Source organism: Drosophila novamexicana, unplaced genomic scaffold (genome assembly GCF_003285875.2).
Source record: "Drosophila novamexicana strain 15010-1031.04,08,12 unplaced genomic scaffold, DnovRS2.1 tig00000193-arrow-pilon, whole genome shotgun sequence".
NCBI lineage: Eukaryota > Metazoa > Arthropoda > Insecta > Diptera > Drosophilidae > Drosophila > Drosophila novamexicana.
Window position 1 is genome coordinate 8575687 of NW_020824787.1, and position 15144 is coordinate 8590830.

Below are 15144 nucleotides of genomic sequence, written 5' to 3' on the forward strand. Positions count from 1 at the left end.
AAATAAACATCACTTTACCGCTCAGCACTGTTGTCAGCTGCCTGTGTTGCAAAACGGCGCACATTGCTCTCTCCGAGTGGGCTGCCAGCCCACTGCAAACACTCTCTGTGCTGCCAACTAAAGTGAATTGTATGTGGCGCGTCGCTTAAAATTTAAGTAAAAGTAATATCTATTCGAAAAAAAGAGATTGTTAAATGGCCATCAATACAAAAGCTGTCATTTATTTGTATATTAACGACACTAAAATTACTCGAATATATTTGAAGTTCAAGAACATCTCGAACAATCGAAATGGCTCTTAACAATTCGTTCACCGAGGAGCCAGTCACACTTTCATTCTCCTCGGAAGAGGATGAGGAGTCATCGCGGACAATTTGTATAATGCCCCCGCGGCCAGGCACGGCGCCCAAGACTTTCCACGAGCTGCATATACCGCGCGAACAATTAACGCCCGTCCATTATCCCATACAGGAGGCGCAGCGTTGGCTAACGTTGATGGGCAAAAATGGCAAAGTCTATCGCTTTCCGTTGCCCACTATTCTGCCCAAGGTTATACAGACCCGTTTCGTGCCCAAGGGCGAGTTGCCCAAGGACGTGGCTGTGGATCGCCGTCGAAGACAGTACAGCAGAATCAATTTGATCGAGGAGCTGAAAAAAGCCGGACTTACCGATGATATGCTGCAGCCCACCGAAGAGCAGTACGATCTGATGTCCGAATTTGCCTTCCCGCACAAATTTCCGCTGAGCTATTTCGATGACAGCAACTACGACATTAGCTCCCCAGAAGCCTGGTTTGAGCTCGGCATCGTCGGCGAAGACCATTATCCGCTTCCGGCACGTGCCTATCTGCCCTATAATCGGAGTCTGCGGAGCTGCCACTGGGCCATGGCAGCGGTCTCATCGTACAACGAGAAAACTGACCTCTGGACGCTAACCTCATTGGACGACGAATGTAACTACGAGGTTCCCAAGTTGCAGTTCATGTTCCTGGCCGAGGATCCGCACAAGTACATACAGCGTCTCAAGGCAGCCGTGCATGAGCGTCACAAGGGCGAACAACTGATGCTTATGGAGCTGATTGTCGACTGTGTGCTCCACGATGACATCGAGTCGACGACCTTCCAAAGCTTCAAACCCATTGAGGCGCTGCTGCAGCAGTCCAACGTCTCGGAGCAGTGCAAAAGGCGTCTAAGGTCCGAGGTTAACATCGTGTTTGAGCGTCTGATGGCACTCTATGAGCTGGAGCAGTTTATTATACACATGCCCAAGGAGTTTCCGCAGTTCCGCAACATATCCTTAAAGGAGTTCATGCCAGCTGCCGCACCCGTTGACTTTGCCGAACACGAGCGCCGCGAGCTTCAGGCTCTCGGCATCAATATAAAGGAGAAACGGTATCTCTGGCTGCGAGCCAGCCTTTTTTACTGCGCTGGCGGCATTGACGCCATGATGGGCGTGGCCGTCGAGTGTCAGCACATCGAAACGCTGACCATATTTGTATGCAATTTCAATAAGCCAACAGCATTGGTGGACTTCCTGCAGTCGCAGGAGGCGCACAGCGACACTGTCTCCACCTTTCTGAAGGTCTATTGGCCGGAGCAGCTGACCACGGTGATAACCATTGTGTTACGCGCCTTGGGCAAGGGCTGGCTAGATATCTCGCTCAACAATTGGACGGTCTACCAGATGTGCAAGATCTTCCCTTTCATATGGCAGGTCAAATTTCGCATGCAAGAGTCCATGGAGGTGCTGCTGCTCTCGTCGCTGATGAACTTCTCGAAACTGGTCTGTGATCCCTGTTTGCAATTTCTGCCACTCAAGCATAATTATAAGTGGACCAGCGATTTTATCGAGACTGAGTTTCCCTTTCCAAAGCCCGTCTTTGCCCTGACCATAGGTATTAATGAAGAACGGAAGGTCTTCTACTCAACGAATCCGGATGACTTTCAACCATCTCTGATGGATATTTACAAACGGGGCCTGGAGAAGACTTCGGGCGTCCGCACCATTGATGCGGATGTGATGAGCAATTTAAAGTTCGCACATAATCTATATATATTGACCGTCGAACTGATCGAGGACAGGTTCCTTGAGCAGAACGAACTGATGCGTCGCTGCTATGCTCAGGCGGTGCTTCCGCTGAAGGCCTATGCGCGTCATTACGAGAGATTCATCGACTTTTATCTGCTGAATGTAAACGACTTTATGAAGGATTATGCGGCGGCCCATAAACCCTCATCTCAGGTCAAGTGGGATATACTGGAGCACAAGCGGCAAAAGGAAGAGATTCGTCAAATATTGCCCGCCTACATAACAATCGGACCTTTCTACATTAATGTGGACACCATAAAGCAGTTCATGATCAAGAAATACATTGAAATAGTGCGCCGCATCTTTGAGTACTACGTGGATCGCATGTATGAGACGAACGAGCAGATAGTGGAGCGCTGTATGGAAGTATTCAATAAAATTGCCGTGCGTCCTATAAGTATTGAGCATCTGTTCGAGATTCGGGATTTTGCACTGACAGTGCCCGATGTGGTCGACCAGCTGCGTGCCGATATACAGGTGATGTGGCTGGAGTACGATCTGCTGGATAGTTTCTTCTACAATCTGAGCGATCATCAGTTTGCCATGAAATGGAATGCCTTTGCCTGGCCACATCAGATCCTGGTGAGGTTGTCGACACTGAAGGAGGAGCAGAAGCTGGACATTGAAGAGTTTCTGCGCCAGCATTCCAGCGAATGCCAGAACTTTGAAGAGCGTCTCGAATCGCTCAACGATGAGGTTCAGGCTTTCTCTTTGGCCTTCAATCCTAATCGGGCCCAGGAGACTTCTGTTGATATAAAACTAACTTGGGCGCTGATAAGGGAATTGGAGAAGGTCGGACAAACGCTGCAGTATCGACAGGAACTCTTCGAATTGGAGCCACTTTCCACGGAATTTCTGACCAGCATCATCAAGAGCTTTGAGCCATATAAACAGCTATGGTATGCGTGCGCCAACTTTCAGAAACTGGAGGACGCCACTCTGGGTAATCCAATTGCACTGCTCGATCTTGATGAAGTTTGGACCAATCTAATGAATCTGCGCAATGAGCTGGTTGAATCGCTGGACAACTTCAGCGAGAAGCCAGAGATTATGGATGTGGCCCATGTATTTATTGGCAAAATCGATGAATTCATTCCCGTATACAATAGCGTCAAGGACTTGCGTAACGAAAACTGGATGTATTTGCATTGGATGGATCTCAGTCGTGTTATTGGCAACGAAATAAAGTATACCGCTTCGATGAACTATCAATATCTCATTCGAAAAGGCATCTTGGACTTTCTGCCGGACGTGCATGCGATCTCTGTTAAGGCCACCAACGAGGCTGAGGAAATTCAACGCGCCATCGAGGAGGAGGAGCGACGCAAACAGGCCGAGTTGGATGCCTTGCTGTTGCGAAAACAGTTGCGCAAGTGCCGCAGGGATATTGTTTAGAAGATTGGCCCCTCAAAACTAATGACCATTCCATACACATTGCAAAGTTCGATGTGCGTTTTTGGTTTATGCTTCAATAAATCGCATTTAAACATCGTTATAATTGCATTGAATAACCATTGGGATTCTAATATCATTGTCTTATTTGCTTTTTTCTGTTATCCGTGTTTGACGTTTTTCTTCTGAGTTTACATTTACACCTTCTGTACAAGTTACATCATTACCGATTTTTCTTTTACGCTTTTTTTTCATCGCCTTTCTATACAATTCTCATGCTCTCAGGTCTCAGTATCTCATCCACATTTTTATCTCTTGCTTAAATATCGTCTTTCAATGTGATTCTCCTAACTTGAAGTGAATCTAAAATAATATTAGCTTGCTAGTGATATATAAAATTAATGCTTAAACTCTTCTGGCACTAAAAAATAAATTGGCTCTTTTACTTTTAGTTATGTTATCATGAACTGGCGGATCATGTGAAAGGAAACATTTTTAAAACTAAAAAGTACTTACAGACAATCAGAGCCTATGTTGGTAAGTTTATAAGTATTAATAACTGCTGCTTTAATTTGTAAATCTTAAGATATCAATACGATATACGTGACATCCATATATTTTCTTAGGCATTTATTTTATATTTTTATAAAATGTATTCTGTCTGTAATAGAACTCAGAACCCCTGGTGACTAGAAAAGCTGTAAACTTGCATTAGTTCTCATTGAGACTAGAATAGTTATAAAGATCAGTCCGAAATTGGCGACAATTCGCAGGCTTGATCCGGTTAGCCTCTTATGCTGCGCCTTGAAGAACATCACGGTTACGGCCAAGGGCAGTTCCACTTGCTGCTCACGTGCATCGAATTCCAGGTCATGTCGATGACCCAGCACCAGCCTCGCATGCTGCAGCACATTCTGGTGTGGCACGTGTCCTCCGAGCAGTGTCAATTCTGTCATATAGAACTCGTAGCTAACGCTGAGCAACATATTGCGGCAGCTGAGACTCTGCTGTTGCTCATCGTAAACGCCCTGAATGGGTGGTAGCTGCTGACCATAAGCAGAGCCCAGCTGGATTGGCAGCCATTTATCCGGCTGCGGTCTGCCCAGCTGCGAGACAAACACCTTTCCCAGATCATCGAGCCGCGTGCAATTGTGAGGCAGCAACTGTCGCCAAATGTGCGATTGCAGCTGCTGGCAGTAGTCCGTATGGTTGTCGTGCTCCGGCGCCAGTTGCCGCAATTGGCATTGCCTGGCCAGATCGATGCCAAAGCTGACGGCATGATGCGGTTCCATGCTGTGCCTGCGGCAAGGTATCAGCCAGTGCTGATTACGCTCCCTAGAATTGCTCTGGAAGTAGCTGAGCAAGTGCTGAGGCTGTTCCGTTTCGTTTTTCGGGTCCGTCTGAAGCATCATTCCCAACAGTATTGGTGCACCCAGGACATAACCAAGTGGCCCAGAGCTGGGCTTCTTTCTCTCGTTGTCATTGACAGACTTGTAGACCAGCGCATAGCTTAGCCAAAGCTCCTGATGCTCCTCCTCCTCGTAGGCTTCTCTGAGCAGCAGCTTGGCTTCCAAAATGTGGGTATAGTTGTGCGTCAATTCCAGCTCTACGCTATCTACCAGCATGTCCACTTGTGTCTCATTCCCAGCCAGACAAAGAACTTGCGATTGCAGCAGCAGCTGTTGGCACACTTGTATGCTAATGCCCGGCACCTGTTCCTGTTCCTCCGGTTCATGTGGCCGCGACAACAACTGGTGGTTGCTGGTCACGTTGAGCAGCGTCCAGAGATGCGTTTGAATTTGCGACGCTTCGCTTAGAAGGCAGCTGCTCCGCATGGGCTGCAAATGCAACAGCGTCTGCTTCAGCTGGCATCTGGCGCTCTCATAGCCCATGGGCAGCTCCAAGCTGGACAGCTCTTTGCTCTCGGGCTGCCACAGCTGCAGCGCTTGTCCAAATTTGTAGTGCGCCGCAAATTGTGTGGACGGCAATTGCGTGTCATACCCGCTCAGCTGTTCCGGCCATTTATTGTACTGTGCTGCATCGAAGTTGTTGCTTGGAGCCTGAAGAATGAAAGAAATAACATAGGAGCAGACTATAAACAACCGACTTAATCAAGAATGCATTTGCCAGAAATTGCCTAGCCTCTTCTTTTCTTTTAACATTCACCTGTATTTTGGCTGGCTTTGTGTTGCTGCGAAAGACGCACAACCAGCCATCGCTGAGCTGACACGTGGGCAATCCATGGTTGTACTGAAAGTCCTCCAGACGCGTCGGCTGCTCTGGCAAGCAGCTGAATACCTGCAGCGTCTCCTGTGGACAATCGGGATCGCAGCAGCAATTTATTTCGCATAGATCGCTGTACAAATCACAGGCGCAGTAGGCGAAGCGAGTATTCCCGTGGAAAGGCACAGCTGTAGCATTTAATGGCAGTATTTCAGTGGTTGGAGCAGGCGCCGGGCTGCTACTTCGGGGCGCTGCGGTTGTGCGTGGTTTAGGTGTCTTGCGTGGCGGAAAAGTCTGACTGGGAGTGCTTCCAGCTTCGGGCACGGGGCTAATGTCAGTGGTGATCATGTCCGCAGCAATAGTTGTCATTGGAGTCTCTGTAGTTGTTGATGCTGTTGTAGTTGATGTTGTTGTTGTTGTGCTTGTGTTATAGCTCTGCGAGATGCCGATCTTGATGCACTGCATCGACGTCGACAGCAGGCAGATGGATAATGCAGTCAACTTCAGGCATAACATGGTTGGTAATTATTTAAATTCGACGCCGTATTCCTCAAATTTGCGAAATATCAAGCTCAGCTCAACAATTATTTTGCCAGAGCTGCGTGTCAGCAGTTTGTAGCTGTAAAAGATTAGGTTTTGCATAGTTAGTTTAAAAGCCCTCAATCGAAGTTGTAATGTATCTACAGTTATTAACTCTCATATAAACTCTTTAGCTTATTCCTTTACATAGCAAAATTTTGATCAATTTAAAATTGTGCTTAGTTGAACTTTAAACTTTGCTTAAAATCAATTGAATTTAAGCTCGGTTCAAGGTTTAAGGTTCAATCTAAAGTGCTTTAAACGTTTTTTCTGCTCATATACTATTTCTAATAGCGCGTTTGTTTCTCTATTTCTTTAGAGCATGAGGCATATAAATTGTGCTAAATTGAATTTTAATCTTCAAGCTCATATTAGCTTACGCGAATCTTTTACATATTACCATAGTTGTCTTAAGATAAAGCTTGCTTTGTCATAAGCTGATTTTCAATTTCCCATGTTCCCTGCCTTAGCTGTTCTTTACGCTTAAACAAAAGCTTATGTGGCATTTTAGGTGTCATTTAAATTTTAGTGTCATTTAAACCTACCGCTCCACTCCCGAGTAAAGTAGATCGGTTTTATGCAGCGCCGCGCCGCCGCCACCAAAACGTTCCTTGATGCTCTGCCACCAGCTGTTTGGTGCGATCTTCCAGGTGTTTATCTCCAGGCGATGAGCACCGGGTGTTGATGGCATATGCGCAAATCCGTAGCCGACGGGCCAGCACTGCTGCAGCACGTTCACGGCGTAGACCTCGACAAGAAGACGCGGCCAACCCTGAATTGCAGCGGTGCACAAATGTATGTCCAGGGGTTGAGCGAAATCGGAGCTGTTTTGTAGGCGATGGCTGGAAACGTGCGTCTGCCCCTGCAGCTCGCCCTGCACCAAACGCCAAGCGTTGCCTGTGCGCAGTGGGCGTGGCCAGTTAAAAAGTGTATACACACTATTGTAAAAATATAACTAGTTTTTCACTCGCTATTTACCGCTCTGCAGACTCCACTTGCAGTACAAATGTGGCTCGTCGAAATCAACAGCTTTCAGTATTTGTCCAATTATGTGCACCTCCGCCATCAATTGTTTTAAATATTTAATCTAACAACTATTTACTGCACTCAAGTATGTTTATTTTAATAGAATTTACACAGTTTGACTTTTAAAAGCGAGTCGCGTTAGATATTTTCATGTTTTGGCTGCCAGTCGTCGTTGCCAGGGCAACCGATTGTTGCCATGACTGCCCAGGACATGTTCTATTTGCAGGGTACACAAACACGACTAGGAAAAAAATTAAAAAATGACAAGTTAAATATATTTTTATTTATTTGGTATTGATATCATTTTGAGTGTTTTCCGCAATACGCGGTTCCATCGATAAATGCTCGATTTGTTGCCGATTAATCGTGGTGGCCACACGATATTTATCGGCGCTGCCAACCTGTACACAACGCATGCGCACGGGCTGCTGAAATATTTGGTGAATTTGTATTTGAAATCAAAATAACGTTTGTGAGTTGGAATTTGTATTTAAATGTGGTTTAAATAGCGAAAAATCAAATAAAATGTTGGCTTATATGGCATTTAGACTACAAAATATTTGAGCTCAGTTCCTCAGGGCACATCTTTCATTTGAAAAAAATTGTATATATCTATGCAGAGAGAACTTCACAGCTTGTGGCTTAATAATTAAGCAGTTTTATTAACTTAAAATTTGTTTTTTGCTACGACAACAGCAAGAACTAGACTGTGGCATATATATGTATGTATTTATCTCTGACCGAACCAAGGATCTTCTTTGATTTGCGGCACATTATATCTGATTTTAACAGGCGCCAATATATGCATAATCATGTGCTTGCACTCAGTGGTGGCTGATGGATTTTTTGGGAATACCAGCGATTGATTGATGCGCTTCAGCAGTATGTGCACATTGGAGCCATCGTAAGGCAGACGACCAAAGACCATCGCATAGCAGACCACGCCGCAGGCCCACACATCTGACATGAATGGATCATAAGCAATGCCTGAGTGGGGGATTAGTTAGAGTGATAGATTTACAAAAGCTTTGATCCGTATACCCTTCAATATTTCTGGACTGGCGTATGCGTAGCTGCCACAGAACGTCTTTGATAGCACCACTTGATTTTCATTCGTGCGCGTGTCCTTGCGCGCAAAACCAAAGTCGATTAACTTCAAATTCCAGTTCTCATCCAGCAAAAGGTTTTCACATTTGATATCACGATGTACGACGCCCTTGCTGTGTATATACTCAACGGCGCTGATCAATTGTTTAAAGAGTGTGCGCGACTGCGGCTCATCCAGAAATTTCTTCTCGCGCACATAGTCCAGCAATGTGCCGTTTTCCGCTAGCTGCATTATCAAATAGACTCTGTGATTGGGTACATTGATAATAACGAGAAGAAGAAGATTATCGGCTATAGGTCAGTCTATACCTGTGACTGGTCTCAATGCTTTGATAGAACGTTATCAGATTCTCATGATGCAGTCCCTTCACAGCCTCAATTTCGCGGGGCAGAAACTTTTGGGTATATTCGGATGGCGCCTTGACCTTGGATATTATTTTAACGGCCACCCGCTTGCCATACTCCTCGGAGAAGCCAATCTTGACCTTCGCATAGTTACCCGTGCCAATCACCTTGCCCAATATGATGCCATGCTCTTCCAGTATAGTCTTTTGCGGTTTGGCCTTTTCGTCCTTGCCCGCAGTCGGAGTTGACTTGGCCTGATTGGGCTTCTCGCTGTTGAACGTATAGACTTTCTGTTCAGTCCTCCGACCCGAATTTTGATCGGTGACTAGATCTTGCGATGAACTTGCAGCAACTGCGGGGCAAAGGTGATTGCACACATGCAATTCCATACAGTCAGATTAGCAATATTATTTTGATTCAGATACGTACTTGGGTCACCCTTTCTCTTTGGCGCTGTCGCCATTTAAAATGGTCCACAAACTTGATCTGTGGCAACCTGCGCCAGGATGTTACCGAACTCGTCGAGTGCTGTTGTCGTGAAAAAACCAAAGTATCATTGAGAATTTTACTTAAGCATATTTGTTATAAAACTTTAAAATTGAAAAACCAGAAAATTTTTTTATCTATCCGTTTTTGACAAATTATTGCCAGCATTTCTGTTTTTCAGTTACAAAACACACAAAAACACACACATACACATTTAAGTCCCGTGGTGTGATGCTTAAAGCTTACGTATATATCTTACTATAGAATTTTCACTTTATCTTTGATATAAGAGCAAGGATCTTGCGAAAAATGTAAATGATATGAATTTCCGTGATCAAATTATAATACTCCTTATAAAAGTATAGTTAAAAGTTTCTCGACAAAAGAACCTGTTGATTCGATTTCAATACCATAAATCTGAAGAAAAATATTTGACTAAAATCAAGATAAGTAAGCTTTATTATGATTCTTTGGTAAAAAATATAACAAAAATCAGTCTTTTGGTTGAATTTATCTTTGTATTCAGGTAATTTAATTCAATATATATAAAAGTAAGCGCAAATTAAATTTTATAAAATTATTTAGGTAATAATAATGTACCCTCTCTTCATTATTTTTCCTCGATACTTTCTAAGGAAAGCCCCGGTTTTGGGTAGAGCAAGAGGAACATGATTTTTTTTTAATTGAATTTATATGCCAAAGGCGTTGCGGTTACCGTGTTTATGCAGTTGCCAGTTGTGTAATAGCTCAAGCAAAAATCAAATAAGCCACACAACAACAAAAACAGCCTGGCGAGCCGACACACAGTGTGTGATTGTGTGTGTGTGTGAGTGTGTGTGTGTGTGTGTGTGTGTGTGTGTAAAATGGCCGTAACTTTTACTGGGCGGCTCAGTTTTTGTGCGCGCACAGAGCCCCTAGCCATTGGTTACCTACATTTTTACTTAACTTTGGACGTTGTTTGAGTTTTGGTTTATGAAATTTTCACATTTTTGTTCTTTCTTTTTTGTTGCGTTCCATTGCTTTTATTGTGCGCCGCCAGCCACGCCCCGGCCCCAGCCCCAGCACCCCGCCCATCAGCTTATGTTAAAGTAGCTTAAGGTCATTCGAGCGGTTTGTAAATTTCAATTGAAATGCTCGCACACTCACACATATTACATATATTTTAAAGGAGTTTTCTTTTTTTATTTGTCGTGTTTTTCCTTTTATTTTTTATTTTGTATTTTTGGCCTTGCTTCTCGTTTTACCATTGCGTGCAAGTGGAATTTTATGTTTCTGTTAAAATTGAAATGTAGCTGGCAGCAAAACAAAGTCGCCTGCAATTGGCTGTGGAATTTAATACAGTCTACTTGGCCCTACAGGTTCGCTTTACTCGCCCCTCGCACCACGCCTGCCCGCTTCAGGTGCTGCTGTCCTCGCTTCTGTATTAAATAAAATATTTATAATTTCATAATGAAAAAGAGCAGCATGCCAAAGATAATGCGAAAACTGGGGCTATACACTCTCTTTCATAATACCCCTGACCTATGCGGGCATTTTAACTTTCATCTGAGACTTGTTGCGTGTCGTAGGAGTAGAGGAGGAGGAGTAGTATATGCATATGAAAAATCAGGTTCAAAAATCGAACCTTAGGCCCAGAAATGGGTTAGAGCTATGAAACGCTTGCATCATGATCTTATTATGCAGAATGGTTTGTTGACTTTAAATAATATTTTATATAATATAAAATGATATTAGTGCTAATCTTCATTCTGTGCCCCACCAATAGCTGGGAATCCTTGACTGGATTAGCAAACCCATTTCTTACATACCTGACATAATTTATTGATACAGCACTGTGTAGTGTATTTGAAGTGCGATTTGTTGTTTCATGCATTGTGCATTCTTGTTTTGTGGCCAACATGCCCGGACATTGCTACCTGTCGCCTTTTTCGCAGCTTGCATGTTAATGCCCCGCCATTACGTTGATTTCACAATATCCTTGCACATCCTGTCCAGAGAGCAGCACACCGACAGGCTACGGTACGAACGAGCGCTCCGCAACTGAGCAGCGCAAATGTCAAAATTGTTTGTGGCAGTTGCCGCCGCAGCTGCGTTGCCAGCGGAAATGCCGCTACCCAGGACAGGAGATGCAGGATGCAAACCATAACGAGTGGAAGAGGCGGGTTGACGGGGCCAGGAGCTTCCGCACACACACGGCGACTTCTTTTCTGGCATACGCAAAACCGGCAAAACAGCAAAAATGACAACTGAAATATGCGACGCTCTGCAAATTTGTGAGTCAGTCTGTCCGACAGTCCCGAGGATCTGGGATGCTGGGCTTTGGTCCCAGGGCCCTGGCATTGTGGTTTATGTCACGCATCATCGTCAGGCGGCAGGACAGGAGCTGCTGGTGGAACAACAGGGCGCTGCTGCTTCAAGGCTGCTGCCGATGTTTCTTCTGTTGCTGTTTGCTGTTTGATATTTCTTCAGCTGCCGTACTTGCTGTTAAAGCCGGCCAGGATGTTGCCAGGACTCCTCTTGACTTATCATTGGGCAGTTCGTGTACTGGCGCCATCTACCGGCACGAGCTTACACTCGGTGACGTGTTTGCGCATAATGAGCCGCCCGGTAGGCCAAGAGCGAGTCCAGTCCAGTCCTGACTGTTCCGGGCATCGCCTTTGTTGTGGTTCATATATCCTTGCATGCATCTGAAATGCCATTCATTTGTGGCAATCCCTGCCTAGGCACCGGGCTGCATCCTACACCGTCTGCTCTGTTCCGGGATGAGCTTACGTCGTTTTTCACTTATCCGCTTAAGCTGCTCGTCGTCCTCTGCCTTTCTGGCAGTAGTCCTGTCATTAACATCAGTCGACATTTTATTTTGTTGCTGTGCATAAAAAGCAACAACAACCTTTTCACCGGTCAGAAATAATCGCAATGCAAATCTTTGTGCAACGGAAATGAGAATGAAAGAGCTTCAGAGCACGGAATAATCATAAGGCAATACACTTGTAGGGCACATCCATCCCAGCTGGCAACGGGTGCTTATCTAAAGGATAAGCTGCAAGCTGCTAAAATCGTAACCAAATGCAGCTGGTTCTTTGAGATGCTTATTATCCCTTTAAATAACCCAACAGCGTGTTGCATTTCAGATTCAAAGGGATATCTGATTGTTTTAAGATTTTTAAAATTACAATGAGTTACTGGCAGAGAAGGGACATACTAGTTATACCTTTATTTATGAAAAGGGGCGGCTGAGAGGGTTAAATGAAATAGCATTTTCGCAAACACCCCCTACAAAGGAGAGCCTGCTAATGAAGCTTTTCTTTAGCTCAGAGAGACAGGCTTTTGACCCAGATAATACCTCCTATTCCAAAAATTGTCTGAAGGTGCATTTTGCAAAGATGAGATTTCAATTATGTAGTAGGCGACCAGCAATCCCCAAGCTTAACATAAGCCGAAATTAGTTCATCTTGCAAAATCAAATATTCTGTGCAAGGACATTTTAATTAAAAATCTCTAACTAACACTGCAAACCTCACTCAAAGGGGGAGGAATTTATTAGGCCAATATGTTTTGACCAGCTTGTGATTTGCAACCCGATGACAATTTTCCCAATAGCAAAAGGCACTGATTTAAATATGTAAACAATTACATATAACAGCAATACGACTAAAATATAAATAATAAAAGGACAATTAGACATTTTGCACCAACGCAGAGGCTTTCATACATTTCTTATGAATTTTGTAACACAGAATAGACATTAAATACATATATAGAATAACTTTTTTTATTTATATACATGCGAATTTATTTTGAATTAATTTTAAAGATTTTTTGTTATGTTTTAGTATTTTATTTTATTACTAGCAGATAAATCTTATTTTTGTGGCTTGCGAAATATATACATTTCTTAAGCTTTATCTATAATGGAGTGTTGTCCTTCGTTTCAAAAACAGTTTGTGATTTACTGAAATGTTTAGTATCTTTTTTTTATGCCTAAAACATTTCGCATGTTTATGGAATTAATTTACTTAAATTAATTTCTGCTTTGGCTTCAGTTCTATCTCTTGAAGAGTATTCACTCTTCGGCTTACCCAAAACTAATGCGCTTCCTTTCGATGTCACATAGAAATATAATAAATATACTCTATACTATTATTATATGACTAGTAATTAGTTTCAGCCTTTGACTGGGCCATATAAAAAGGCTCTTGCAGCCAATTGGCATCAACAGTTGCAACTAGTTTTCACTGGCGTGTGCTAGCAAATTAACAAAGTGGTTAAAAAGTGAAAATGTTTTTCAAGTATTTAAGGGAACCAACGCTGACAGATCTGATGCCCAGTCGAGATGCGTACAAGTATTTGGAGTACGGCATGACGGCCTTAGGCTGGATGCCGCAGGCAGTGAATGCCAGATATCGCTTTCTGTACCGAATCTGGACAATATTTGTGATCACACTGGCTGGTTATTTGCCCATAGGTCTGTCCATAACCTATGTGAAGGAGTTTAGCACGTTTACGCCCGGTGAGCTGTTTACCTCGCTGCAAGCGGGCATCAATGCGCCGGGCGCCTTCACCCGTGGCATGATATCCTTTCTGAACGTGTGGCGTCTCGCCGAGCTCAAGCAGCTGTTCGATGAAATGGACAAGCGTTGCGTCAAGGATGAGGAGCGGATTGCGGTGCATCGCGGTGTGAAACGCTGCAATTCGCTTTATCTTTTATATCAGTTCACCTACACGATCTTCGTGACCATCACCTACTTGACCTCGGTAGTGAGGGGACTGACGCCTTGGCGTTTGTATAATTGCTTTGTGGATTGGCGCGATGGCACCTCCAGCCTGTTGATCGCTTCCTTTATTGAGTATCTTTTTATGTCCTCTGGCGTGTACTTCAATCAAATGACGGATGTTTATCCGCTAATCTTTGGCTTCTCGTTACGGATGCATCTGGAACTGCTGTGCAAACGCATCGAAAACTTGCGCACGGATCCCAGCATGTCCGAGGAACAGAACTATCTGGAGCTCAGAGGCTGCATTTCAGATCATAAGCTAATAATCAAGTAATTATAAGGAATTGTGTTCATAAAGACTACTTCAATGAGTTCTGCTTTAGGATTTGCAATCTAATGCGACCCTATATATCGCGCACAACCTTTGTGCAATTTCTATTCGTGGGCCTCTTGTTTGGCCTCACGATGATCAATCTGATGTTCTTTGTGGATCTCTGGACGGGCATAGCCTCAGTGGCCTACGTGATTGCGCTCTTCTTTCAGACGTTTCCCTTTTGTTTCACCTGCAACCTGATCGAAAGCGACTGCGAGAGCCTAGCCCTAGCCATATTTCAATCGCATTGGGTCGATGCAACTCGTCGATATAAATCCGCTTTGATATACTTTTTGCAAAATGTGCAGCAATCAATTAGCTTTACCGCCGGCTCCATATTTCCCATCAGTCTGAACACTAACATTAAAGTAAGTTAGCGCTTTTACTGCCCCTTGACGTTGGTTGTATATTAATAGAGCTATTTTCATAGGTGGCTAAGTTGGCATTTTCGGTGGTGACATTCGTGAAGCAAATGAACATTGCGGACAAACTGAAGGCAGACTAAGACAAGAAAAGGCTAATATTGAAAAGGCTTAAGTTGATCTGTCTATTATATATATAAAGAGTTCAGTAATTCACGAGTAATTCAGCACGAATCAGAAAACTATACTTCACTTGGATAAAGAATTGGTTGATTTTCTTTTTTATGTATATATATGTATTTATATTTGCTTCACATTTAAGAATAGACACCTGCGAAATTATCTGATATTTCAAGGAGATAATATTATCATTCAGTTAACTCTTTATTCAGATCAATTATTTTTATTTATCAGTTTCTGTTTAAATTTTGCTAAACAACGTTCCTTC

General features: G+C 43.7%; 5 protein-coding genes across 5 annotated transcripts; 2 read left to right on the forward strand and 3 right to left on the reverse strand.

Moving 5' to 3' along the window:
• The first annotated feature begins 229 nt into the window (after positions 1-229).
• Positions 230-3566, forward strand: LOC115759347 (dynein heavy chain 1, axonemal). Its single transcript, XM_030700270.1, has one exon. The coding sequence runs from the start codon at positions 292-294 to the stop codon at positions 3481-3483; it is 3192 nt and encodes a 1063-aa protein (XP_030556130.1). The 5' UTR covers positions 230-291; the 3' UTR covers positions 3484-3566.
• A 537-nt stretch (positions 3567-4103) lies between these two features.
• Positions 4104-6239, reverse strand: LOC115759348 (tectonic). Its single transcript, XM_030700271.1, has 2 exons — positions 5647-6239; positions 4104-5540 (listed from the first exon to the last, which is right to left on the reverse strand). The coding sequence occupies exons 1-2, from the start codon at positions 6217-6219 to the stop codon at positions 4170-4172; spliced, it is 1944 nt and encodes a 647-aa protein (XP_030556131.1). The 5' UTR covers positions 6220-6239; the 3' UTR covers positions 4104-4169.
• LOC115759351 (B9 domain-containing protein 2) lies at positions 6205-7484 on the reverse strand. The gene is made up of 3 exons (XM_030700273.1): positions 7261-7484; positions 6828-7179; positions 6205-6322 (listed from the first exon to the last, which is right to left on the reverse strand). Exons 1-3 carry the CDS (start codon positions 7346-7348, stop codon positions 6229-6231), a joined length of 534 nt encoding a protein of 177 aa, XP_030556133.1. The 5' UTR covers positions 7349-7484; the 3' UTR covers positions 6205-6228.
• A 479-nt stretch (positions 7485-7963) lies between these two features.
• On the reverse strand, positions 7964-9398 carry LOC115759349 (testis-specific serine/threonine-protein kinase 3). Its single transcript, XM_030700272.1, has 4 exons — positions 9190-9398; positions 8725-9112; positions 8350-8660; positions 7964-8295 (listed from the first exon to the last, which is right to left on the reverse strand). Exons 1-4 carry the CDS (start codon positions 9221-9223, stop codon positions 8039-8041), a joined length of 990 nt encoding a protein of 329 aa, XP_030556132.1. The 5' UTR covers positions 9224-9398; the 3' UTR covers positions 7964-8038.
• A 4126-nt stretch (positions 9399-13524) lies between these two features.
• On the forward strand, positions 13525-14839 carry LOC115759321 (odorant receptor 42b-like). Its single transcript, XM_030700231.1, has 3 exons — positions 13525-14291; positions 14345-14702; positions 14765-14839. The coding sequence occupies exons 1-3, from the start codon at positions 13525-13527 to the stop codon at positions 14837-14839; spliced, it is 1200 nt and encodes a 399-aa protein (XP_030556091.1).
• Positions 14840-15144: the final 305 nt, after the last annotated feature.

Bases quoted from the DNA above. Each gene is read 5' to 3' on its own strand.
- LOC115759347 (XM_030700270.1), top strand. From the start codon at position 292: ATGGCTCTTAACAATTCGTTCACCGAGGAGCCAGTCACACTTTCATTC.
- LOC115759321 (XM_030700231.1), top strand. From the start codon at position 13,525: ATGTTTTTCAAGTATTTAAGGGAACCAACGCTGACAGATCTGATGCCC. The intron at 14,292-14,344 runs GTAATTATAAGG...GTTCTGCTTTAG, and splicing joins GATCATAAGCTAATAATCAA to GATTTGCAATCTAATGCGAC. The intron at 14,703-14,764 runs GTAAGTTAGCGC...CTATTTTCATAG, and splicing joins GTCTGAACACTAACATTAAA to GTGGCTAAGTTGGCATTTTC.
- LOC115759351 (XM_030700273.1), bottom strand. From the start codon at position 7,348: ATGGCGGAGGTGCACATAATTGGACAAATACTGAAAGCTGTTGATTTC. The intron at 7,180-7,260 runs GTAAATAGCGAG...CACTGCGCACAG, and splicing joins CAAGTGGAGTCTGCAGAGCG to GCAACGCTTGGCGTTTGGTG. The intron at 6,323-6,827 runs GTAGGTTTAAAT...AATCTTTTACAG, and splicing joins CTTTACTCGGGAGTGGAGCG to CTACAAACTGCTGACACGCA.
- LOC115759349 (XM_030700272.1), bottom strand. From the start codon at position 9,223: ATGGCGACAGCGCCAAAGAGAAAGGGTGACCCAA. The intron at 9,113-9,189 runs GTACGTATCTGA...TTTGCCCCGCAG, and splicing joins AAAGAGAAAGGGTGACCCAA to TTGCTGCAAGTTCATCGCAA. The intron at 8,661-8,724 runs GTATAGACTGAC...ACCCAATCACAG, and splicing joins AGCATTGAGACCAGTCACAG to AGTCTATTTGATAATGCAGC.
- LOC115759348 (XM_030700271.1), bottom strand. From the start codon at position 6,219: ATGTTATGCCTGAAGTTGACTGCATTATCCATCTGCCTGCTGTCGACG. The intron at 5,541-5,646 runs GTGAATGTTAAA...TTCATTCTTCAG, and splicing joins CAAAGCCAGCCAAAATACAG to GCTCCAAGCAACAACTTCGA.